This window comes from Cygnus atratus, chromosome 2 (assembly GCF_013377495.2).
Source record: "Cygnus atratus isolate AKBS03 ecotype Queensland, Australia chromosome 2, CAtr_DNAZoo_HiC_assembly, whole genome shotgun sequence".
In the NCBI taxonomy this organism is placed as follows: Eukaryota; Metazoa; Chordata; class Aves; order Anseriformes; family Anatidae; genus Cygnus; species Cygnus atratus.
The window spans coordinates 111,405,141-111,432,289 of NC_066363.1; the positions used below are offsets into that span (position 1 = coordinate 111,405,141).

Genomic DNA, 27,149 nt, shown 5'->3' on the forward strand with positions numbered 1-27,149 from the left:
AGATAAATGTTTTTTTTTTTTTGTGTGTGTGTGTGATGACATTAGGAAGATTGTGTAGTGTCTTATCAGGCACCACTGAATTGCTTAGGACAAGAAATGATTTGTTTTTATAAATTTCCATTTTTATGTACTAAGGGAAGTTAGTTATGCACTGTTTTTTATTTTTGAGGTAAGGGGGAGAATTTACCTAAAGCACAGGGGATATTTCTTTGTTAATTCAAATTAGAATATAGTCATATATATTTTCTATTTATATATAAAAATAATTTCATTCTGACTTGACTAGACTCCAAAGCAGACTGTTTGGAACGCTTTGGAAAGGAAGCTAATGTTCCTGTGAGGAGGGACAATGATGTCATTTGCACTACAGAGTATTCTCGCATTGTGCCTCTTGAAAATGGGGAGGTAAGTGCTTTTAGAAAAATAAAGTGTAATCTTGGAAGTAAACAGTTTTGGAAGTTCACTGTTTCAATAAAAACATAGAAAGTATTTTTTCAGCTATGATTGCTTGAAATGACAATAAATTCATAACCAAGCATTTAAGTAGCTGGTGAGATATTTGGAGAGTGGACTGACATCTCCTAACTGTCACCAGGAGATAGGGGCTGCTCAGAGCAACCTGTATAGATTCTTTATTATGGTTTAGGTACCTCACTTTATGCATATGCATTTGAAGATATTGACTGCATTTTCTGAATAGTTTCAATGTACATAATAGAACTTAACTACACAAGAATTCCTCATGGGAGCAAAGGCTGTAGAAACAGATATTTACCATTCAAGAATAAGTATCTATTTAAGAAAAAATATACAAAATACTACATGTTTATAACGTAGTACATGTGCTTGCAAAAGCATTACTCTGGTTTTAGCCATTGATCCTTGCTAAGCAGAAATGTGGCTTTTGTTACTTGAATTGATGTTAAACTCCTGGCTGTGCTGTTCACTCTTGCTGACATTCTTGTTTTATGTTTGATGCAGTTAGAATCTACATCTAAACTCCTGCAGAGTTCTCCAGTTTTACGCATATGGGTCTGGAGTTGTAGTTTAAAATTAAAGTAGAATTTGCCTATTAACATATCCATAAATTTTTCCAAATAAAATATTTTAAAGAACAATTTCTATAGAAAACTATTGCTGCTACCATCCCCTATTACATGCTATATGACTTCTCCTAAAATAATTGTTCTGCAGTTAGAACTGCTACCAGTCTACTCTTACATGTTTCAGATTATAGGAGCTATTTGAAAATAGAAATCTGTTATCTGGTTGGTTATAAATAAATGAAAGTCTCTTACTCGGTTGCACACTAGATTGTTAATTTAATAGAGATTCATCATTGCTAATTTTCTTTAAAAAATAAAAAATATACTGGAGCACGTGTTTTGAAATTCAGATAAACCTGCTTTCATGTGAAAGGATTTTCTAAGGCAACACTGTGTACTTTCTTCAAGAAGACCATTAATATGCTCCCAGGCATTGGACCTGGTAACAATAATATTTTCCAGGAATGTTTGTGCCTTAACCCAAAAATAAATGTGCTTTGGGAAAGAGCCAAAACCTGGTGTTTTTACTCAGGCAAAACTCCCCTTGACACTATCAACAGTTCATGTAACTATTTGTAACTATACCTATTGTTGTTGTGTTTTGTTTTTTTTTTTTCCCCTACTAAAATGTGTTCTTTTTTTGTGTGTTGTACCCACTGTTTTCAAAAGAGATAGAGGTACTCTTCTTCTTCTTCTTCTTCTTCTTTTTTTTTTTTCTTTTTTTAAGGTGTAATATGTGTAATGAGAATTCAGGAGGGTCCAAGACGTTTTTTTTCCTGACGTTCTGGTTTCAGTATGAAATGTGTAGTTGCTACTGCAAATATGCTCAGAAACAATAGTAATTCTTTTTATTCTGTTATTACTCAAAAGGTTGGCTCTGTGCCCACTACTGATACTTGCAGTTGATATGTTTTAACAAAAATACGCTTCCTTTTTTTTAGATTGTAGTATCTTTGGTAAATGGCCGCCCGGGAGCAAAAAACTTCACTTATTCCCCTAGTCTTCGAGAATTCACAAAAGCAACAAACATTCGCCTTCATTTTCTCAGAACTAATACACTTCTTGGACACTTGATATCAAAAGCTCAACGAGACCCTACTGTAACCCGTAGAGTAAGTACTGTTTTCACAGAGGTATATTCAGCAGCTATATTCAGCATGTTAGAGACCAAAAATGATCTGAATAATTTAAGTTTGCAACAATCAGTATTTACAATGACCTACCTGTAAATCCCTATATTTTCTCCAGGTCTGTTTGACATGAGCAGGTAACTGGGATAGCAGGTAGTTATGGAGGGGAAGTAATGATTTTGTAACAGGCTATCTTCTTTCACTGACTTTGAATATTAAAGGAAGTTGAGTGCATCACGGGAGCTATAAGGAGCCAATGCGGAAATCTGAGCTGTCTCATCAGCCTTATTTTACACTGCTTTCCCTTACTTATTGAAAGAGAGATTTCAGAAAATAGTACTTGAGTTTCTGAAGGAGTAGGAATCAAAGGGCCTACTCAAAAGTTACTATCTGTAGACATATTGTATGAGATACATAGGTGTTTTTAGTGGACTTTAGGCTATCCTGGGGTTTGAAACCCAAAGTCCCGCTCTCATTTAGTGGGGAAATATAAGGAAATCTGGATCCCTCAAGGGAATGGTGCATAGAGAGAGATTGAAAGCTTCACATTGTATTGTTATTTTTGACCTTTTTATTTCAAATGAAGATTCAGTAACAATTGGAGGAAACCCTGGGGTGAGGCACTACACAAGTGTGTGGGTTTCTGCATCGAAAATCATGAAACAGTTCCAGTTACTTGATAGCACTCCCATTAAGTACCTTTATTGTCTTAAGTAAATGTTAAGATGTTGCTCACAGGCAGATGTAAAAAAAGTATTTACTTTACTTGCCAAGCAGCATAGCTTTAATGTAAGAAAGTTCTGATGTTATTGCCATGGGATGTAGGACAGATGAATAAAACAACAAGTGTTTTATTGAATTATTAAAAGAGAACACACGTTTTCATTGTAGAGACCTACAAAGTCTAGGAAGGAGTTAATATTCTTAAGGAAAGTCTGTGTGTTAAACTTATTAGAGAAACAGATGAAAACCAGACGAGTTCTGTTCTCCTGTCCAAGTAACTGCCTGACTTCTGTTAATGGCTTGAGTTCATGACATATTGAATTATATACGGAATGTTTTATGTCTAAACTGTGGCAATTTGGCCTATTAATTGTTTTGGCCTGTTATTAATTTTACTTTTTACTAACCAATAACAGGACTATTACTGTTTGTAGTACAGCATAGTTCTGCAAAGCTGCACGTAACTATCGACAGTCTTACTATATTAAAAAAAAAAAAAAACAACAAAAAACAACAGTCAAATATGATGGCAGGAGTCAAAAGGGTCACTTCTAGCTGTGCTGAAAATACTGAAAGCACAGGTTTTGTTTACAGTATGAAAATGGTAGGCACAGTTAAAAATTAGCAAGTATGTTTGAGTAGAGATTGTTCAGAAAGTGAAAAATAATACAGATCTATTTCCTAGTCTATATATCCCACCTACTTACTGCTCTTCTCCTGCCTAGAGCAAAGTAGCTTTACAGAAGCCAGAGAGAGAGGTTTTCAAAAGCTCTCTGCCTTGGAAAAGCATCTCATCTGTGCCAGCCAACTTCACCTACATAAGAGAGTGTTTATACCACCTAGAGGGGCTATATTGTGAACGAGTAAGCACAGGAGACAAAACTGCAAAACATTCTGACCCTTCTTCTCTTTGTCCTCCAGTGGCATTTTCTCTGGCCCTTTAACTGTCTTTGGGGGTGCATAGAGATCAAGAATTACAACCAGCTTTCTGTTCTGCCTGGTGCACTAAGGAGGCAAGGAAACAACTTCTGAGCTACAGAAATGTACGCAGAAGTTACTATTGATATGTATACGCTGCTGAGATTTTTCGATGAGTTGAACTGATTAAATTTTTATCTTCTGTTGCCTGGATGCCTGCAAGGCATCAGAGTGAGATACAAAATGGTTCAGCTTCAGGTCACAGGTTCAAATCGAGCTTGAGTCACAGTGATTTTATATGAGCCACCGATCTTTGTCGGTTTCTAGTGTTTAGTGACCATGTGTGACTGAACGGGGAAACTGTACTGCTCCTACCAGTGTGTCCTACTTGTTGACCAGACCATGGTCTCCCAAACTGATGCTGTGTCTGTACATCTCCATAGTCAAGCTGGTTTTGAACAAGCTTTAGGCTTGGGCACTGGTGGCTTTGTAGCTGCTGGGGAATGGAGAGCTACAGCAGTATGCGTTTGGTTTGAGCCACACAAGCCCAAAATTGTGTTCTGTTGATATCAGGCACCCCGTGAGTATTGGCTTTGATTTGCTGGGACTCATACTGAGACATAACATAAGTACAGGTTTGACTATTGGTTGCCTGACTTTGGCCTTCTGTAAGGTCATGCCTTTAAAATTCTCATAATCAAGATTTAACCATGTAGAAATAACTGAAGTTGCTATTTCTGCCATAATACAAGTAAGAAAAAATCTATACATATTTCTTGTGATTCTTCCACAGTATTACTACAGTATAAAGGACATCAGTGTTGGTGGTCGATGTGTTTGCCATGGCCATGCTGAAGTATGTAATGCAAAAAGTGCTGAAAACCAATACCAGTAAGTAAAGTGAGCATCCCATTAATTTAATGTCAGGAAAAAAAAACAGTCCACAAACGTTTTTTCAAATGAGCTTTTTTATTACAGAATGTAGTCTCACAAGAATTTTTTATTATATTTAAATAATGAGAATCTGCTAATGATTGACATGAAAACATATCGAGAGCTATTGTGTGAAATACAATAATAAAAAGGTCTTCTATTTAGATTTTAGCTGAAATAAGAGCTTGTAAGTTTTAATAATTCATTAAAGATCTTTAATTCCTTTTGGAAAACATGGTATGACATCACTTCCCAACAGCAGGAATTAGAAGGCCAACTCAAGAACAAAGTTAGTGAACTTTCTGGAGATATAGAGCATTATAACTGAACTCAGATGAGATCCAACGCTTTTGATTACTACTAGAAAAAAAAACAACACCAGAGATTGAATGAACTATATCCTGTTGTCAGTGGGATGATAATTCCTTTTAGCTGAATTGACGATTAAGATACTTACAAGAGAAAAAACATGACTTTTGGTATCATATTCTTAGTATTTTAATGAGGAAGACAGCCATAAAGTTAGTAGAACTCAGCCTGCATTTTTTGCTTGAATAGTTTGTAGGAGCAGAACTTGGGACTGCTTGCTATTTGTCTAGGTCCTTTGGACATTTGGCTCTAATGTTTGTTTAGAAAAATAGTAGCAGAAGCATTCATTCTGTATCTGCAGTAGATCTGAGATATTTTACAATTATCTTTACATTCTGTAATTGAGTGTGTTCTTATTGTCACATGAGCTATTAGCAAACGTCAATGTTATTTCAGTAACTTTGCAGCAGGAGTATGTTCATTTTAATGAATGAATATATTATCTTACCCTTCATTTACAAATGTTACTTTCTATGAACGAGCTTGAATTAAAAAGGGATAGTAACTGGTCACACGCTTACCTGAAATCTATAGGAAAGTTCCATTTCCCTATGGAATTTATGATATCCATGTTGATTTCACAAGGAATTAGATCAAGCTCTATGGCTCATCTGTTCTAGGAAAATGACTGTGAGCATTCAGGCCATTCAAAACACGTTTTAAGACCCCGGTTTAAAACAGCTCTTGCTCTTAACTATGATGGCATTGAAATAAACTGATAGAATAATGTGATATTTTCAATTGGTTTCTACTGAATAGTTACTGGGCAAATGGGTGCCTCCATTTCAGATGTATATGCTGGAGAAAAGTAAGTGCAGAACGGGTGAAATCTACTAGAATAGAATGGTTACACTTGAAAATTAGATTGCCCCTTGGTTTTTAGGCTACACAGATAACGGAGGAATGCTGGAAAAAGTCTCTCCAGTCTCAAGGTCTGCTTGTTATTCCTGGGACTCAGTTACTATGCATGATACTAAGACCTAGCCCATAATGAGAGCCTGCCGTTATGGAGGCTATTCAGCAAAATCAAAATAAATATGGACTATGTTTTCTTGACGATTAATGTGAACTATATTAAATGTAACAAGATGAAGTTATCATCAGGGTTCCATAAAGACAGTAATAAAATTATTGTAAGCAAAGCATAGCTGAAGAATGATGAAGGCATGCATAGAAAGATGATAAATATTTTGATTTACTGTAGGTCAGCAAGCTTGAGCTTTGGAATGAAGCTAAAATAGGGTACATTGTAAGCTGTTATGTATCAGTTTGATTTAATATTCTAGCATAAAGTTTCATAATCCAGTCTAATCAATTCAGTTCTAAATGTTCTCTATAACTCATTTGTGCTAATAAGCTCATAATTGTATGATTAAAGTAACTGATCATGAATAATTTTAGGGAAGTTCTAAAACGTTCTAGTATCACTATTTGACCTCTCCACACATGAACTTATGTCCTGTCCTTTTCACATTATGTGTAAGTTTTGGGATGCAATAAAATTAAGGAAAAAAAAAAGTTTAACAGTTTCAGTAGACTAAGAAGCTTTTATTTCTGTAGGTTTCAGTGTGAATGTCAGCATAACACTTGTGGGGAAACCTGTGACCACTGCTGTCCTGGATATAATCAAAAACAGTGGCAACCTGCAACAGCTGGGAACACAAATATATGTGAACGTGAGTAGTTAAAAATACGGGAGTTTAAAAGGGACTTTGACAAGTGGGTGAAAATTAGCCATAGTGCAATGTTCATGGACTGTAACTAACAGATTAGGCTTTGACACCTCTTTTTTTAACTGAGAAGATTCTTTCCATACGGTAACACAGACTAAATGATGCAGTGAATGTAATTTATGTTTTTCTCTCATCTCAGTAAACAATGAAAATAATCACAGATCTCAGAATATTGCTTGAGAAAAGTGGAAACCTTCCTGTAGCATGTTGAGTGAACATCTCTCCCCAGTCATAGCTGCCTGCTGACAAATTGTGGGTGCTCCCTAGCAGAGCAGAGATTACAGGCATCTTGAAAGTTGCTTCCCCATGACCTATTTGTATTGAGAATGTAGAGACTGCATATATTAAACTTTCAAACAAGCCACTCTAAGTGGTATCAAGGGAGAACTCTTGGTCTGACTTCTGGATTTCATGTACTGTCAGCAGAAGGGGAGGGACTCTGTGTTTAGCTATGTGGCTTTTTTTTGGTTGTTTGTTACTGGAGGGAATGAGGAGTACTTAGTGCAGTACTGCAAGATACACTCAGCTCACCTTAAGAAACAGTGAAGTATTTAGTAATAATTTGCAACTGAGAGTTGTAAGAAGTAACAACTTAGTCTTTGCTATCTTTCACTGGGAAGAGGAGCTGAGTTATTCATTGTTCATGTCATTGTAGTTACTGCATCCTTGATATTGTAAAGGAACCCAGTTCAAAAGTCTGCGTCATAAAGCAGATTTTTAGAAGCAAATCTGTTTTTTGGGAATTAAGCATGCTCCAGTGTTTCAGGAAGCAGTGTGAAATGTCATCTCTCCAGACATTCTTGAATTTACAATCTAATAACTGTGAACCGTGTTTGGTCTGAAAAACCCTTTCAGCAGTGGAGTCCTGCCTTAGCCTTGTCACATGTTAGCCATTAATCAATGCAGCTCTTCTGCCTTTCCTGACTTGGACCCATAAGCAGGGTTGTCTGAGCTTCCTGTCATCTGAATGCTGTTATGGGAGGTTGTTCAAGGCTGCCACTGCTGACAGGTGTCTGTTGCACTCGTTTTCCTGGTGGGGAGTCTGATCCACACGTGCTTTAGACCCACAGACTGAATAGTCAAGCTGAAGAAGCCCCTTGACCTTTCTTCTACCTTCCCCGTATTTCACTCTTAAAGAAAAGGTAATATTGTAAGATCGACCACGTGGACCCTCTTTTTCCTAAGGGGTACACAATGTCCCACATGGGTGTTTTGCATCCTTCTGTCAGAAAACAGCGGCTGTGTTAGCCATCTCCATGCACAACCTTTTCTGAGCAAATGTGTTGGCAGCCTCCAGACTCCTTTGTGTCTGGCCTAATTTAACTTGTATGCCTTTCCTGAGAGTAGTGTAGCCAGTAGGTACAAACGGTTAACAAGGGAACCTTATCTGAAAGCCAAATAGATGTACCTTTAAAATTAGTTTGAGGAATAAATAGAATGCTTGTTTAATCAAAACTGCAGCACTAAGACAGAGTGTTGGGGGGGAAAAAAAGATGATTAAAACATTTGATCAGAGATAGGCATGTTGGGACTCAAGTTTTGGACAATATTTGAAACCTCATTTGGATTCCCCTCTTTGAAAGAAAAATACTTTCTGCCAGGAAGAGAGAGACAAAGAGCATAAATAATGTTATGTTCTTAAAAGAATGAATTCATAAAAGATCATCTACGAGACTTGGAGCCAAGACAACTTAGCTTCTAACTACCTCTGAAAAAATACCCTTTTCAGTTTGGATTGCTTCTAGCTGTTTAGGGTGATTTGTTGAAAGTGTTGGCCAGGTGCAGGCCTCTTCTCCTGGAAGCCAGTAGTGGAGGAATTAAAGCAGCCTCATTAAGCTCTCCAGCAGCCTGAGGTCCCTTTGGGGAAACTGCTTGAAAGAGGTCGGTGGGAGCTGATAGAGATAGGGCCAATCTTTTGCTCTGAGTTTCCTAGAGCAGTGAGGGTCAGCAAATGGCTCAGAGCTGTAAGAAAACACTTTGTGAGGCAGAAGGGTTTTCTGTTCACCTGTAAGAGAAAATGCTGTTACTTGGACCAGACAAAATAATTTCCCATCACTGTTAATAGGCATACTTGTGAGCTGTATGTAGCTCACAGAAGTTTTGGCCCTATAGCCAAGGAGCTTTTGTTTGCAGTGTAGAGAAAGGGAAATACTCACTTATGTGCACGGATCCTCATTTTGTCCAGCAGCTGGGCTGAGGGTGAACAAAAATATCCTATCTTTGTTCTGCTCTATCACTCCCAGCAATCTTTTTGCCTATTACCTTCTTCCATTTTTTTTGACTTAGTATCTTGAATCAATAATATATATATTTTTTGTAATGTTTTATTTTCCTTGAAGGCTTTAGGAATTTAAAACCCTCAAAGATCTTCAGAAGCTATTGAAACCCAGCCAGAAAACCTGGCTCTTGACCTATCTGGCTCCTGGCAGCAGACCATGAGGCAATCTGACAATAGACCACAGCTTTCCTTAGCTATGCAGTTGATAGTTTCTATGGGAAGGCTTCCTTATCCAAAGATTTTCAGATGTAAAGACCTAGAGGAGATATGCAGAACGGTCCAGTCTTCCTTCTTTGTATGATCACATAGCAAGGTGTAGAGAATCAGTTTTCCCTCAGTTGTGCTCTCCATTGTGCTAGGTAATTTGAAGAGCATTTGGTAGTGACCTTGGAAGGAAATGCTTCCCACATCATGAAGAAAGTAGGGCCAGGGCTCTTACCTTTTGTTTTGACATGCTTTCAGGAATCCATTGCCTTTCAGAGTATCTTATCCCCTGGTCCAGATGAAGGAAGGATTTCCCAAGTGTGAAGTCATAGCTTTATAAAGTTGTAACTTTAGGAATTTTGTAGGAGGGTTTCCCTGGAGTGCTGGAACACTTATAATTAAAACTCACCTAGCACCACGTGTTTACGGAAGCCTTTTTTTGTTTTCAGCTTTTTTTTTTTCTTTCATAAAATTTCCTATACACAAATATGTATATCTTATCTATAACTGTTCATTTGAAACAAAGTTTTAGTGCACACAGCTTCAGCCCGGATGTATTTTTGGATGTGGAAAAATAGAAAAAGTATTTGAACATATTTTTCATTATTTAAAAAAAAAAACAAAACTGCTGAAACCATTCTTCTGGAGCTTCCTAGTTCTGCTTTTATGTATAAATATATGGTTTTGAAATGGTACAACTGTTGACTCTTCTGACAAACCTAGCAGTACATGTTTTCCTCATGTCTAGATGATCTTCCCAGGTTTCTGGTGTGAAAATCTAGTTGCTGATAAGTAAATATGTGCACTTGAGAACACTCCAAATACATGAGTGTATGTATAAATAAATACTCTAGGTTTCTTTTTCACCTCTGCTACATTTCTAAATTCCAGCATCACAATGAAAGCTGACTTGGAATATTAACTTTTTCAGCCTGCAATTGCTATGGACATGCCACTGACTGCTACTATGATGCTGATGTTGATCAGCGTCGAGAAAGCTTAAACATTCATGGGCATTATGAAGGTGGAGGAGTCTGCATTAACTGCCAGGTAAAAAGGTTTTGGTCTAAGTAAATGGCATTCGAAGAAGGGATACTGTAGTGTCACTGTGCCCACACAGATAGTTTGGAGGCTGACCAGTCTAGATAGCTCCATTCCTCTGGTACTGTTACTTGTACTCAAAGCAGGGAAAAAGGTGTCTGAAAGTAATTTGCATCATACAACATTGCTTGTTAATAAACAAATGATACATAAATTATATTTACACTCAGTCCTGCGTGATTGAAATAAAGCCACACAATACAACAATGAAATGAACTATAAAAATCCCCTTTCCTGTTATGAACTCTGATGTTTCCCTGCTTAATAAAGGGAAATAAAATTTCCTAAATAAAATACCGACTCAGTCCAGCTGGTTCTTTACTGAAGCAAAACACAGAGAGCTCTGCCTCACCAGAAGGACTAAGGAGGGCATAGGCTATACCCAGAAGGAAATTTTTGCTATTGAAAACACATGGAATCTTAGAAGGGACCTCTGGAAGTCATCTAGACTAGTGCTCCACTCAGACCAGGAATAGGTGCAAAGTTGTATCAGTTCGCACAAAGAAACAACTGATTTCTGAAAATTTCCAAGGGTGGAGATTACTCAGTCTCTGGGTAATTTATTACAGCACTTAATTACTTTCATGGTAAAGAGATTTTTGCTACTGTTCAGTGGGAATTTCCCCAGTTGCATCTTGTGACAGTTGGCTTTTGTCCTGCTGTGCATGTTGGAGAAGGCTTGTCTCTGTCTTCTCTGTAACCCACTCTTGGGTAGTAGAAAATTGCTACTAGGTACCCACCTTCCTTAAACATCTCTTCTCCAAGTCAACCAAAGCCATTTCCTGAGTTTCTCCTTACATGTCATGTGCTTCAGCCCCTTAACAATCCTAGAGACTCAGTTGGTTTGAATCAACAAATGTAAATTTGGAGTCAGAGACTTTACGCTGTATGTCACTATGACTAATATATTATTGTAAAGAGAAGGAATGTCTCTCATCATAAGGAATTTTTATACTACTATGACTAATTACTTTCAGGAAAGATCATACAAGACTCTAAGGAACTTTATCTGATCTTGGAGATATCTCTGCTTTGAGTGAGATTGGACCACCTTACCTCCTGGGGTCTCTTCCAATCTAAATTAGTCATTGTTTCAATAATCTCAGGGTTAAATACAGTTAAATACCGATTTAAAAGTCTGTCTTCCTGTTGTTGTCAGGTCTGTCCAATAACAAACAGCTGACCAGAATGTAATTCAGAGGGAAAATTGTCATCAAGCCTATGCTCCTATGACACCTGCATATAATGATTTATATATTACCATGCTATGCATTTAAAATATAGCTGTATTTAAGCAACAAAAAAGGGTATGTCCAGTAAAATGTATAGGGTGTCTTTTTCATCTTATTGCCACAGTATAATAAGATATTGTCCAAGAAGCAGTCAGAAGAGAGAATTATTTTTACTAGCATGAGTGAAAGAAATGCTCTTTGTCTTCCAATTGATATTTCTGTGCAGAAATTGTTCGTGCAGTCTGGTCAGATTTATCATGTTGATCCTTTCTGTCAGTTCTTTGTTCATGAAAGAGCATTTTTCTTAAATTGCTTCTAGGATACAAAAAAACAAATTAATCTAAATCTGTAAGTCTACGAGGCTATGGTTGTGTGACTGATATTAGTTGTTTGTAACCTAATTTTGTAGAAGTTATGCCAAATTAAATGAGTTTTCCATAAATCTAATTATAGCATTTTTTTCATCAGCAAAGTACATGGATTTTAATTTACTTTTTCTGCTTATGTCAGGGGAAAAAAAAAAGCAGAAGAAATGGATGCTTGAATGAGTATTGAATGTGTCAGACAGTAATAGTATTGAGTATTGTAGTTTCCACAGTCTATCTTATTTTAACCATTTCACAGCTTCAGGAGAGAGAATAAACATAGAATCACAGTATAATTTAGGTTGGAAAGAAGCTCTGGAAATTGCATAGTCCAACCCCCTGCATAAAGCAGGTCTAATTAGATCAGGTTGCTCAGGGACTTGTCCAGTCAAGCCTTGAGCATCGCCAAGGCTGGAGATTCCACAACCACTGATGGCAACCTGCTTCAGTGTTTGACCACCCTCATGATAATGTTTTTCCCTGTAATATTTAATTGGAATTTACCATGTTCCAATCTGTGTCTGTTGCTTCTTGTCCTATTACAGTACACCTCTGAGAAACCTCTCTTGTTGCTCTTCACCTCTCTTGCTAATTTTAACTCCAGCTGACCTTTGGCTTTCCTAACTCCATTATTACACATATGGGCAATGTCTTTGTATTGCTCCCAGATAGCTTGTCCATACTTGCAGCTTCTCTGTACTTTTTTTAGTTTGAGATCAATCAGGAGCTCAGTATTTATTCATGTTGGCCTTCTGCCTTCATTGCTTGACTTCCTGCATATTGGAAAGGGCAATTCTTGTGCTAAGGAGGCTGTCCTTGAAAGTCAGCTAGCTCTTCTGGACTCCTTTCCCTTCCAGTGCAGTTTCACGTAGGATCTTACCAAGCAGATACCTGAACAAGCCCAAACCTGCTTTTCTGAAGCCCAAGACTGTAATTCTGCTATTTGTCTTGCTTGCTTGTTTAAGGATCTTAAAATTCAGTCTTATGGTTGCTGCAGCCAAGGCTGCCCCTCAGCCTGACATCTTCTATCAGTTCTTCCTTGTTTGTCGGTGTCACTTTGAACAGAGTATCTGTAAGTGGCTCATGAGTCCTTGCATCCCAAAATTGCCTTTGATATGTTCAAACTAACTTCTGGGTTGCCTGCACCCAGCTGCATTGCCCCTTCCAGATGATATTGGGATGGTTAAAGTCATCCATGAGTACCAATGCCTGTGATTGCAGGGCACTCTCTGGCTGCTTAAAGAAGGCTTCATCTGCCTTTTTGTTCAGTCTGTCTGTAACAGACATCTACTGCAGCATCAGCTGGGCTGGGCCATCCTCTGATCCTTATCCACAAGCTCTGCACAGGTTTATCACCTGCCCCAGCACCAGGGAGAAGTCCAGACACTCTCTGCAGCCCCATACCTGGACAGTGGCATCCTGCAACTCTGAGAGGAGTCCTACAGTCCTGAGCAGAGTTGCCGGGCCACTCTGTGGCCTAAGTGCTGCAACAAATACTGTATCTCCATCTGCTGTGTGATGTGAGCATCACCTCCCCTAATCTAGCATTAGCCTTTCTCAGCAGTAGTTCGGATCTGAAGATGTTAGAGGAAGCTCCTGGCAGAGCTGGAAGCAGAACCCAGAACTATTGCACAAATGGAGAACACCAACCACAAACAGCAACATCCTGGGTGCCCTGCTAATGAACTACCCTGCCAGCTGCCCCATTAAGTCCTGGGTCCCTCTTTGCAGCCCTGTGTTGCAACAATCCCTAAGAAGGAAATGAACAGCAAGTGGGAGCTGGGGGCAGGTGCTTGCTGCTTTTGTTGTTCCAGGGCAGAGTTTACCCCCATTTCTGGTCCCCTGCTCATGAGACAAATGGGTTCACGAGAATGCCTCGTGACAGCTCAACTTCTGCGTGCCATCACTGCTGCATGCTCCTGCCACCCTCACCACAAGAGAGCTTTAGTGCAAGAGTTAAAATACACTTAGGACTTTGTTCAAAGGAGATATATGTATTTTGCTGTGGTTAAATTACTTATGATGGTTTTTCATTGTGTCTAAAACAAGTTTACAGAGATGTTTTGTAGTATGTTTTTCTAATGGTAGATCTGTTTTGTGCTTTTTACTTTTGTTTCCTGTAGACTGATCAGATTTTGGTTTATCTTGATATTGCTGATTTTGGATAAAGGATATTCAAGAGGTAATAGACAGTATGAGGAAAATTAATGATGCAGTTGTCTGAATGATGTACACATAGTAATAAGAAAGCTGTATAAAAATAAACGAATATCTGGTGATAGTGTAAAAGGGAATTTTATTCCTAGAATTAAATTCATTTTTTGTTAAATAGCTCTTTTTCATAATGTTTTAAAGTTAAAATTCAGCTACTTTATGTAAGAATACTGTCATTCAGGAAGCTGTATGTTGTTAAAGAACACCAAATGACAAATGTCTTTATTGCAGTTGTGTATAGAGACAGTGTTAAGGATGTTATTGTTTCTTAATTCTCCTTCCAAGTTCCCCTTTTTATCTCATATTCTCGTTTTGTTTTATTTTGCACAGCATAATACAGCTGGTATTAACTGTGAGAAGTGTGCAAAAGGTTATTACCGTCCATATGGTGTTCCAGCAAGAGCTCCTGATGGCTGTATACGTAAGTCCTTCTCTATTTGGCATCTCATAGTAACGAAAAAAATGTCCAAAAGATGTTGGAAAACAACTGCAAACGTCTTCCTGTGTTGCTTTCGACTCTTTTAATGATAATCTTCTCAGTGTATGTGTCATATGAACTTAAAGCTTCAGACTAGCAGTAGGACAATAGGAGGAAGTAAGCCATAAAAGGCTGATGAGGCGGTAGGACCAGCTACACACCCCACAGTGAGCTGGCATAACCTCTGAGAAGCCGCTCTCATCTCATATCCTCATGACCCTGCTTCTCTTAGTTCTCTGACATACATATAAGGTATCTTTTGGCTATTGGTCGCTTGAAAATGTTATTGTATAGCTCCAAAGGTGATAAGGATCACTACTTCTAATCTATCTAGTGCTCAACCTAGCATCTACAATAATAATGCAATAAGATGATGAGAGATATAGCATTTAAAAAAGATGAACTGAGTGTAGGTAAGAACTAAGGACTAAATTACAAACAGTCTGACGGAACTTTGTGACAAGTAGGAGAAAGCTATGGTTTGTTGTGTTTGGGTATTGAAATGAATGGGAGGTCAGCAGAGCTGTGGGAATGCTGCCATAATGTCGTATGTGGTGCATAAGGGAAGGTGTACAAGAGCATGGTGCTCCGCCTAGGCTATGGAGAGAGAGGAGCACAAGCCACAGAAAGGATAGATGCTGCAGTACTGTGGAGCAATAACGTGCAGTCTTCTGAATTAAAAAAAAATAAAATTAAACAGTCTAAGAAAATGGTATAGATCTTACTTCTAAGGGATACCATAAAGATTAATTCTGTGATCTAGAGTACTCAGAAAATATGAAACAGAATGCGAATGTTAATTCTTTAAATAATGACACATTCACAATTGCAAATGACATCATAATGCCATTGTGCACTGCTATAGAAGACAAATTAAATCTTTTTCCGAAAGTGCTTATTTTATCATACTTGCTTAGCCTGCAGTTGTAACTCAGAGCATGCAGAGGGCTGTGAAGAAGGCTCTGGCCGCTGTTTCTGTAAGCAGAATTTCCAGGGAGAAAACTGTGAACGCTGTGCTGATGGTTTCTATAGTTTTCCATTTTGTATCCGTAAGTATACAAATAGAAATGTCTGTTCTCCAGAATTTTAAATGTGCTTTAAAGAGTTAGCTGTTTTAATTACAGTTGGTTTGGTTGAACTGTTTGATTTGAATATCTGGCATTTCAGATTCTCAAGCATACACGTTCCAATAAATCAGTTGTCGTAACACTGAAGATAGCGTGGTTTACTTTACAAAACAGATTGTGTTTCATATTCAGAATTCTGAATTCATTTAAGACATTCAGAGAGTCTAGCTAGAGCCTATAACTCGCTTGGACTAAGTAGAACATGACTAGTGAGAGATGGGGGAGAAAGTGGCTGTGTGTTTTCCTTGAGGCCTCCAAGGATTTGGAACTTGCATGCCTAATAAACCAAGTTTGTGGCATTTCAGAAGATTCTAAAATAATTAAAAATAATTCTAAAATAGTGCCAGTGTAATGCTGGGAAGATCCTCCTGGCAGAGTATAAAGCTGTCAGCCATGAAGGAAGGGTTACAGTTTGTTTCAGATTTTTTAAGTGACTGAGGGAAAGGTGTTAGTAGATCCAAAGAAAATAAACACAAGAGAAAAATGATGTGACAGAAATGCTGAGTGCTTCCATTTACTGAAAATGGTAATAGAATGAAATCTAATGTCATTGATTAATTTAAAATTAGTTAATTAATCATGCTCTTTGTGTTGACAGGACAGAGCTTCATGATCTGTCATGATTTTTAGTGAAATAAATGGGTCTATTTCAGATATACCTTACCATTTCTTTTGTTTTAAAGGTATTCCTGTATATCCTTTTACTTCTCCAAATCCAAGCGATGCTATAGCTGGTGACATAATAGGCAAGTTTTTTGTTTTTTTTTTTCTACCACTTTTTTTCCCTGTGTCACGACTTTTCACTATTTTAGCAGTATGATTTCATTCATGGAGATTTATGTAGTACTTTTGACAGTGTTGGTATTTATCTTTCAGAGAACCTTTGTTCTTACCAGAAGTTCATCTTATAATCTTGTTCATATTAAACAGTTTAGTGGGATACTTCCAGAAAGAGTTATGGATCAAAATAAGTTTGAGCCTCTGGCAAACATCTGCAGAAGAAGCTGACCATCTCATTTGATGCTTGTGAACAGATCCATCAATGCTTTCTGACACGTACAACTTGTCAGCTGCTTTGCAGTGTAAATCTCTTTCTTAAGGCTAATTGCCCTCTGTTTATGGACTGGCCTCTTGCACCTGGCGAATTGTACGTCGTGAAGAACTTGAATTTCTAAGAGGGCTACATATTTCTTATTTATCCCACTGCAAAGCTGTCTGAAATACATAAAATGATTCCCTTGGTGGGCTTTTGTTTTTTAGTATATATCATTATACTGCAGAACTGAGACATCTCACAGCCAATGCTAAATCTAATACATACTAGTAATGTACTTTAGGATTAATAACTTTAAAAAATCTAGCAACTTTTGTCATATCCTAAAAACAATGTGTATCCCCTTTATTTTTTATTAGTTTAATAGAACTGGAGTTTATGCTGGCAAATGAAAGTGTTTTCTTCTGTGAATGTAGCAGGCGCTTAGATATAAGTAGACAGTGCACATCCATTTGTATATCTACAAGTTCTAATTGTTTGCTTGAAAGTGTATGCAGTTGCTGTTACAGCCTACAAAACTTTAGTCTCCTGTAGCCAACTATCATCTTGTTTATACAGCATCAAAAATAATTGCCCTGGTAGGCCTCTGGGTATGCTCTGTTGCATGTTTTCTTCTCTCACATAGTTTTAGAATGAAGAAGAAAAAAAAAAATGCAATGATAAAATAAGTAAATATAATCAGGAGTAAACAGATCTTAAGCTACTTACATTTTCAACAAGTAACACCTCAATCTGAAGGCTTAGGAAAGGCAGGTATCTCTAAATGGAAGCTTCTGTGTCTAGAAGTTGTAAGTTAGTTCTGGCAAACTAAACACATAATTACAATATATTTTTTTTAGTGAGATTTGCACATAACGGTCATACGAATAGTTTTGGTGATTCAAGAGTAATAATTACTAAGTACTGATCTGTTTTTCCCTGCAAAAAATACAAGGAGTTGCATGGTTTCATGCACTAACTATTGTTCCTTTCTTTCTTCTATTTCCTGTAATAACTAGAAGGTGGCTGCAAACCAGGGTATTTTGGCCCCCAGTGTCTGCGTAAGTTCCACAGTTTCTTTTACTCTTGGAGACTGAGCCCCAGGGTAAATGCCAACATTTAGCTTTCAAGTGAAATGCCAACTCTAAGATTGTAATACTGAAAATGTTTTCTTTACAAATGTGCTCTTCAGCACGCCAGTTCCATGGCACAGGAGTTCTTGGTAGTGACTGTAATGGAAATACAGGACAGTGCAGATGTCAAACTGGATTTCAGGTTTTTTCCTGTGATACCTGTGCAATTGTTTTTTTTTTTTTTTTTCATGACTGCTAGAGTAAGCCAAAACATACCCTTTCAGCAAGCATATCCAAAAATCCAAGCTTTATTCAGAGTTATGAAATTCTTTTGCCATGGAGATGTGTTTGTAAGGGAATCTTCCAAAACTCACAGAAGTCAAAAAAGAAAAACTTGATGAGGAGTGATTCCTATCTAAAAATGCCTCTATTACATTGATTGTTGTCTATTTTGTGATGCAGCTGTCGGATTGCAGTTTGAGAGTGAATTTAATAATATTATTCCTGATGAAATTTAGAATACCAATGGAAGCATTTCTGTTACTTATCCTTTTTGGGGGGAAATTTATGTTTAACTTTATTTTGCAACCTCACCTTCATGTATCAAGCTGCCCTTTCTAATCAGTACCAGAAAACTGTTTTTGACGTATTTCAATTAATCAGCTCTGTACTGCTGATTTTATTAACTGCTCCTTCCAGAGGCTGTAAATCCAAACCATAAATAGTTTAATTTTAGTCTTAAAAAAGATTTGAGCTACTTTCAGTAGTTGGCATACCACTTGATATCGATGTATCTGTCCTGAGTGGGGACAGGCTAAGTGTGCTTCAACCCTGACATTGAATGCAATAGTTACTTTAAGCCAGATTCTTTCTCTCTAACAGATTTTCCTTTATATCTCCCTCAATACTGAATTCTTACTGATGCTGGCAATCAATAAAAGCTATTATGAAACTAAATGAATGTGAGGAGAAGAGTTTGGTCCTCTTGATCATTGGGGAGTGGCTTTTATTTATTCATTTATGTAATAATAAAAGAGCACTTCTGCAGAGACTGCCTCTGAAAATTCTTTGCTTGGTTGCAGCGTGTGAATGTAACTCAGCGGGTACCCGTCCTGAAGTCTGTGATTTTTGTGGAAGGTGTCTTTGTCACTCAGGGGTACGTGGACTTCGGTGTGACAGCTGTCAACCTGGCCACCACTCTTTCCCTGTCTGTGAAGGTAAGGTTGCAGATTGCATGTATGTCATCAGACAGACCCCTGAGTAGGCAAACTTTAATTCTTTTAAGGTAACGTTTTTGCAGGGGTTGAAACAATGTTCACCACACTATGTGAGCAAGAGACTCTCCTGTTCCTTACAGTGAAATCCTCATGTATTTTCATTCTCCAAGCACTAATTCCGTGCATGTTTCTACAGTAGGAAATAATTACATAGTCTGTTTTCTTGTGGGCTTTTTTTCTTGGTCTGACTGTTTGATTTAGCTTCAGTTAGCGCAGCTGTCTTACTAATAACCTAAGGATTTGAAAACTATTTTATCAGGGAGGTCTACAGCAGCAGAGGATGCTTCACTGCTGGCAAGGAATTGGCATAGTAAAAAAACAGTAGAATAGTGGAGAACTAATATACTTTTGCAGAGGATCATTGTTTAGTACCTTGCACAATGTGTGTTGTTTAAATCTGAAAGTGATTTTGCCCTTCACAGTGATTTTTCACATTTTGCCCTTCATTGTGATTTCTTGCTAATTTTAACATCATATGACAGGCCTTGCTCATGTAATCATGAAACATGAATGATCTCCATGGGGTTTCACCAGTGTATATGACACCAAGGACTAGCCTGCTTTTTATGTGAAAGGAAGGTTGATCAGTACTGAAGAAGTATAACCTTGAAATACATAATTATTTCACGTGTGTATGAAGAAGCCATCAAGTCCTGTTTGGCCCCTAAGTTTTGTCTGCCTTTGCTGTGAATGAGAGAGGCCCTTAATCCTTGGTAATCCTTGAAAATCCCTGTGCCCCCAGTGGCAGGAGGGTTGGGGCTAGGTGATCCTTTCCAACTGAAACCATTCTACGATTAGTGAATTGTACATTGAAAAAGAATATAGGCTATTGCTGTGTTTTGAAATATACTTTCCTATAGAGGGTAACAGGATTTATGTAGAACATTATGACTTACTTTCTTCTTTCTCATTATTTTTAGTTGCTGACTATAGCAGTCTTCTTCCTTTTGGGCTTTATATACTTGTTTATGTCTGATGATATAGCCAGCAGAATTCTTTATGCACTCACAAAGATGTATTACGTTGTGTTACTAAACACAATGGTTGGAATAAAGAAATACCATGTGACTGTGTCTTTATGGTCTGGAGTAGATTAACTTTTTAAAATTAAAAACATAAAATCAGGATTCTGCCTTGGTACACTCTGTTCAGTGGTTTTAAAATACAGTAACTTTTTTTTTCTTAGAACTGAATTAGATAGCAATCTTAGAACAAATCAAACCCATATTGAATATGTTTAAATTTTTAACACCAAAAGCAGAAAAGAGACATAAAAGCTTAAGAGAGCGTGCAACAACAAATTGTAAAAGACAGACAAAATAGTTGAAAACACAGCCAGTGTGATTGCTCAAAACTGCTGCAGTTCACAGCTTGTTCTATTAAAATAAGCTGCCATTGATTAAATTTAAACTAATGCAGCATACTGCAAACTGTGCTGGAGGATGAGCAGCCCTGCCTGCTACTCCTGTTTGGAGTTCTCATCTTCAGAAGGGAGGTAGCTCTTTAAATTCTTGGGTACTGCAGCTAAAACTGTCCTTTCTGGTCTTACCTTGTTGAACTCCATAGAAGCTTTATTCAACAGGAGCAGTATCAAAATAAAGCCTTTAAACTAATTGATGTAATTAAAATGCGGAGAGAATGTGATATAATACTCAGCTGGGAGGGGACCGTAGTGTTGGTGATGTTTTTGGAAGCTTCAGTATTTGTATTGTTCTTACGCAACTTGCTAGCAAGTCCTGAGTCTTTCCATGAAGCTTTGACGTAAACACAGCAAAGCCAGACATCTTTGGCTGCAGCACGAAGAGGAACCAAAATGGGGAACCAGGAAAATGAACATGCAACAGAAAGACAGTACTTGAGCAGTGTTTGTTTTATATTTATCAGTCAGCTATTTTTGTTAGTCAAATAATGTAAGAGATTAACTGCAAACCTAGCCTTAACTGCAAAACCTGTGGCAGTTGGGATTCCTGGATGGGCTCCCATTCATGTACCTGTAAAATATGGGCCTGTGTAACTTCCTCCATTGTTTCAACAAAGCAGCACATCATATCTGTGACAGAGCTGTTAGCCTAAACCAGTGATAAATCTGAGAGAAGCACCATGCAGCTAGCTGTTACAGTCTGACAGTGTGCCTCACATATCACGTGCAGATTCTTGCAGTGCACTGCTTGCCAGCTTGTAGAATTACGACAGGGCAGCAGTTCTTATCTTGTGCATCCTTTATTTGTCCATCATGAAGTTGTGCATCATTAACTGCTTTACTAGTATGCTTGTCAGCCATTAGACCTAGCCTAGCTTTGTGATTGCTTTTTGTCAGAGGTTATTTTTTAAAGCAAATGAGTACTTCTCTCATGGAACTTTTCTTTCCATCTTAAGATAGACTTCTCTTCCTTATATGTGTATTTTGCAAGGAATCAAACTATATGCCTAAGCTGTACATCATGGCATTGCAGTAAGAACCTGATTATCAGTGGTTGAGGAGGCAATTACATTATAAGCATCTATTTCAGGATATTTATATTTGGCGGTGAAATTATGTTTTGTCTGTATTCCTCATGATTGCTTTAAAGGTGTCTTTTGGGAAAATTCTGTTTTAAATAACTACTCGTTTAGACGTGTCTGTCAGGATATTTAGTGATTTTTTTATTTTTATTTTTTCCCCTATACAGAATGCAACTGTGATTCAGTTGGCTCAGTGGACAATATATGTGGTCCTAGAGGACAGTGTCTGTGCCACAGGAACTTTGCTGGATTTAAGTGCAACCAGTGTGCTCCAGGTTATTACAACTATCCCAGCTGCTTGCGTGAGTAACAGCCTTCCCTCCTTTTACTGGGGCTTGCCATCTTATTACTACAGTACAGAAGAAAATATATTCTCCCAAATATATTTCCATCAAAAACTACCTAGGTAAGCATGGTAGTTTTGTTCCTTCCAAAGCTGGCAACAGTAACACTGAATATCAAGCCAGTGGACAGGCTTTTTGGCAGACACACACTCTGGTAGCCCTCCCTGGCACATCATCTCTGTTCCTGTTATCTGTACAAGTTGGATTAATGTAAGCATGGTAAACAATGTCGAGATGAAACAGATCATCTAAAACTCATAGGTTCCAAGCAGTTGTGAGGACCCTGTGATTTATTTCAAAGAAAAATGAAGGACAGTCAACAGTATTCAAAACCTCTGCAATACCAGAGTTTTGAAAGTTATTGCTTAGTGTAGTTCACCTTGTACATACAAATATTATCAATGTGTTTTTTTTTGTTGTTTTTTTGGTTATACAGCTTGTCAGTGCTCTCCTCTTGGTTCCCAGCACAGCACATGTGAGCCAACAGCAGGGCAGTGCGAGTGTCAAACAGGTGTTACGGGGAGACAGTGTGACAGATGCCTTTCTGCAGCCTCCAGTTTCCCCTACTGTGAAGGTAACATTTGTGATAGAAAATCCTGCATTCAGTTCACATCACCCCCATTTTTATTGTGAGGTTCTTCAGGACATTTTGCTATGTGTAGTTTCATAGAAACTCACTGAAGTGTGGGAAGGGAGGGACACACCAGGATTAGGTATTCGAGGATTTCATTCATCTTTCTGTATATTTTCTGAAGTAAATTGTAAGATTAAAACCTTTTTTCAACAATGCCACAGAAACTTTAAGAAGACATCTCTCAGTTGTAGGTTGGTGCTACGTTTTTCCAAGTGACTACTTTGTATACCAAAACAATTAGTCCAAACTAGGCTAAATACATATTTGAACAATCAGTATTAAAGGCTTCTTCTGGTCTTAAAGTTTGAAGTATTTGAGTTGCTCCAAGGTGACTATTAAGACACTCTTTGAAATTCGCAAAGGTTACATTGTAGATTTTTGCATTACTGTATTTCATAGCTCTGTTTTCAAAAGGTATTTTAATGTGTTTATTTTTAACTTCCTAAAGGAATCAACAGTGAATGTGACCCTTCAGGTAGTGTTGGTTCTCATTCTGTAAGTATTCTATCATTGCAGCTAGCAATATTCATAATTCATGTGTGGTCTGAGCCTTTGCTGAACACATTTGCTTCATTGCTTAAGTGCCTGAAGCCTGATCATAGTCTGTAAAAGAATTGCCCAAGCTTATTTTCAGAGTAAGAGTGGAAATGACCTTTGTGTTTTATTCTTTGATCAGAACAATGCAATTACCTGTCTAGGGTGGTGTTTGTTTTTTGTTTGTTTGTTTTCAAATATTTTATATGTGGAATATGCATACCGTTTATGTGTGCTTGGTATGCCAGGATACTGATATATACATGCAGATGTGCATATATGCCTATGCATGCTTTGAAGACCTTCTGGTTCTGGGTTGGACCATTTCAGTACCAAATGATTCCCGAAAAATATATTTGAATATTTGGTATTTAATATTAGTAATATACTAGTATTTATTATATAAAACTATATATTAGTATTTTAGTATTAATATTAGTAATATACTAGTATTAGTATTTAGGATTTTAATATTAGTAGTATACTATGAAAAATTACAGATCAGAAACCATTGTTACACTCCATATAAATGGGTTGCAAAGAAGACCCAGAAAATAAGTCTGGCAGGTGGAAGAGGTAGGCTCATGCATACAGCTGTATTTGTCTTCCAGCTTTTCTTAAAGTTTGCCGCATGTAAACCAGTTATTCCCTGGAAATAATGTTGATGTGCCTGAGCAAATAACCCTGCTGAGAGACATCCATTCTCTTTTATGGAAAAGGATAGAAAAAGAATTAAGAAGAAAAGCAGAATTTACTATTATTTGTCTCTGCTTGTCCCTAAGAAAAATGTGTACAGGATTGAAAGGTGCCTTGTTGCCTCAGAGAAATACGCTTTAGCTTTGTGTAATTCTTTTTTCAAGAATTAATAAGTGGAGAAGTATAAGAAAATGTGAAGAAGAGATGTAACAAATCAATTCTACCAAAAATTGCCTAAATCAATTTTACAAAAAAAAAAAAAAAAAAAGTAGACATCATATCTACTTCACAATGCTGTATGGTACTATATGGGTGATTCAGAACATAAATTATGTAAGATTAAAAGTAGAGAATAATTTTTGGTAAAAATAAAAAATAGAAAAAAGTGTGGCATTGCCTTAATTAAAAAAAATAATTATTAATATTTACATTTTGAATCTGAATTAGTTCACTTTACCACTGTTGTTTCTGCTCTGCCCCCGTAAGAAAAAGGGAGCAGTAAAGGTAGGAGAAAACGTGAAAGTTACTGATTGCGTTTATGGAAATCTGTATTTTAAACTTTTTGTAAAACTGTTAATGCTTTAGAGCAGTTATAATAAGGCTATGAAAGAATTGGAAAGTACTTTCACTGGGATATTTAGGATAAATTAGATATGGAAGAATGGTCCTGTGCTGATAGTATGAGACAGAAAAATTCAAGAAGTCTGAATCAGCCTCAGATTCCATGCTTCTGTGAAAGCTGCCTGAGTTGTTTATAATACTAAATTGTTCATAGTACTAAAGAGCTGTGTGTTTTTTTTATGAAACAGATGAATGAACTTCTTTCTGTCATTAGGGCTATTGTCAATGTCTTCAGCACGTTGAAGGTCCTACATGTAGTAAATGCAAACCGTTGTACTGGAACCTGGCCAAAGAAAACCTTGAAGGATGTACAGGTATAGCTTTAAGACATATTTCTTTGAGTTATGAAATACGCCAAATTATTTTGAAAATCATCTTTGTTAGCTGTGGTGCTCAGTGATTTTAACAACTTGTTAAGAACATGTTTTCACATAACATAATTTGAAAACCAAATTACCTATAATAGCAGAAGTTATTTTTAGAAATTAGACCACAATTTCATGAGTGTTTGTTAGTGCTGTACTCAAGTAACCAGAAAGCAATTCTGTCAGAGCAGTCAGAAAAGACTGGTTTTGCTAAATGCAAATTAGGAGACTTCAAAACACGTCAGTAAATTGCACATACACAAAAGTCCTCATTCATTCTTCTTTGCTTTTTCTTCTCACCTTGCACCAGTATCTATTTGTTGTTCTGAACCTTCCAGAGTAGAATCCACTTTGTTGCACTATGACTCCAAATTGCAGATTCAAGATTTATTTATTTATTTCTGCAAAGTATCTTGGAAAGAGGAAATGCAGATTATCTTTTTTTTTTTTTTTTTCAATCTGTGCAGCATGCCATTGTGATGTGAGCGGAACACTAAGTGGAGTTGGAGAATGTCGACAGGTGAAGTGAAATTATAAGGAAAACATTAATTCAATTTATTTTTGTGAAGATATGTTACTGTAACATGGTAAGATAGAAATCTTGGAACTGATTACTGCTTTTGCACATGAAATGACAGGTGACATCCTAGGGACGTAAAAGTTCTGAAAAAATTTAATCACCTTGAAAGTAGGGATCTTCTCGTCTGTTCATTAAAGGTGATAGATAACGAAGTTATGTCCAGATAAAATGTTTTTGTTCAAATTAGAATGATTTTCCTCTTCACAACTGGAGGGAATTCAAAGTATTGAAAGAATGAAGTTCTGGAGAAGGTGCTGATGAAATTTTTGATGAATACATTTTCTTCACAGGAAAATGGACATTGTTACTGCAAATCCAATGTTTGTGGAGATTCCTGTGACAATTGTGAAACTGGTTATTATGCTCTTGAAAACAAGAATTATTTTGGCTGCCAAGGTAAAGAACATTTCTAGCAGCACATTTGCACTTAACACAAAAGTCTTTAGAATTCCACAGGTCATATTTTAAAAATGTGGATGTGTTTGTTGAATCATTTATGCGGAGTGTTTTGCACTATTGCTTGTAGCATGTACAAGTCTCGGTTTGAGCTGGATGTGTTCTGTATTTGAAAATCTCCTTCTTTGCCTTTCAAAGGGAGAAAGAATAGGGCAGATGTTACCACTGTAGCTCCCAGAAATGTGGCTCACTCACTTGATAAAATGTGTTCCTCTTTGAGTTCATTGGCTGTTGCCTCACCATCCTCAGTGCCTTGTTTACTGCCACCTGTCTGAGGTTTCTCTGCCAATGTCTTTTGTGAGATAGCAAGAGGAGCTGCTGAAGCTTGCCCAGCACAGAACCAGTGCAAGCCTGGGCAATCTTGAGCTCTGTGCCTAGCCTTCATTCCTGCTCTTGCACCTCACTAACCCCTGTCAAAATCTAATACCTCACGCTCTTAGAGGGTTTCGATGAAGTCAGAAATTAAAATGCAATGAAAAGTTTAATGCAGTACGTACCACCGAGATGCAATTCATCCACCAAAATATGTATGTATCATAGCTAAAGAGATTTCCAAATAAGATAACTGAAAGCCATTCCTTCTTTCACACCTACCAGTATACAGGGTCAGGGAGGTTTGGTTTTTCCTGCAAGTATTAGCTGTAAGATTGGTAGCTCTCTGTTCTGTTTAGTGATTTTCTAAGGTCTGCTGCTGGAATAAGAACTTAAAATATTTTTGATTTTATTGATTTATTGATTTTATTTTTTTCAGGTATGTTTGTGTATTGCTTTAAACCGTGACTCAGTATGTTTTGAAGTACAGTCAGATGCAGCTGTGATATGGTGGAAGTGGTCATCACTCTGCCATGTGTTTTGAGGAGTGTAGAGCTACTTCCCTTTCTTCCTTGTCCTCCCTGTAGATTTGGATTTGCTAAAATTATTGAAAGCACTTTCACTGCTTTTAGTGGGATTTATACCTGTCCAAGGATGATGCAAGAGATTTACTGATGTACTTATGGCAATCGTTTTGTGTGTGCAAAGTTTAAAAACAATGGCTAGTCTATCAAACAAACCTTCTGTGCCTAATTTTCAAACCAAAGCTCTAATGAAATGGATCTGGCTTCACGAAGGCGCAGATTACTTTAATTCTCCTTGATTTCAGTGAGATTACTTGACATGCTGTAAATATGTTTAGGAACATTCA

At 37.3% G+C, this 27,149-nt stretch overlaps 1 protein-coding gene across 5 annotated transcripts in view; it reads left to right on the forward strand.

Moving 5' to 3' along the window:
• The window catches only part of LAMA3 (laminin subunit alpha 3), a 114,623-nt gene that overhangs the window by 14,257 nt on the left and 73,217 nt on the right, over positions 1 to 27,149 (forward strand). For 2 of the 5 annotated variants that reach the window (XM_035564064.2, XM_035564065.2), the window contains exons 4-19: positions 287 to 405; positions 1,988 to 2,158; positions 4,611 to 4,708; positions 6,680 to 6,795; positions 10,266 to 10,384; positions 14,577 to 14,667; positions 15,642 to 15,773; positions 16,535 to 16,597; positions 17,904 to 17,945; positions 19,040 to 19,174; positions 21,904 to 22,038; positions 22,517 to 22,654; positions 23,163 to 23,209; positions 24,780 to 24,879; positions 25,398 to 25,450; positions 25,801 to 25,906. In XM_035564064.2, coding sequence (XP_035419957.1) covers positions 287 to 405; positions 1,988 to 2,158; positions 4,611 to 4,708; positions 6,680 to 6,795; positions 10,266 to 10,384; positions 14,577 to 14,667; positions 15,642 to 15,773; positions 16,535 to 16,597; positions 17,904 to 17,945; positions 19,040 to 19,174; positions 21,904 to 22,038; positions 22,517 to 22,654; positions 23,163 to 23,209; positions 24,780 to 24,879; positions 25,398 to 25,450; positions 25,801 to 25,906 — 1,665 coding nt within the window. The remainder of the gene's footprint in view (positions 1 to 286; positions 406 to 1,987; positions 2,159 to 4,610; positions 4,709 to 6,679; positions 6,796 to 10,265; positions 10,385 to 14,576; positions 14,668 to 15,641; positions 15,774 to 16,534; positions 16,598 to 17,903; positions 17,946 to 19,039; positions 19,175 to 21,903; positions 22,039 to 22,516; positions 22,655 to 23,162; positions 23,210 to 24,779; positions 24,880 to 25,397; positions 25,451 to 25,800; positions 25,907 to 27,149) is intronic. The other 3 variants (XM_035564067.2, XM_035564068.2, XM_035564066.2) reach the window with 2 other exon arrangements.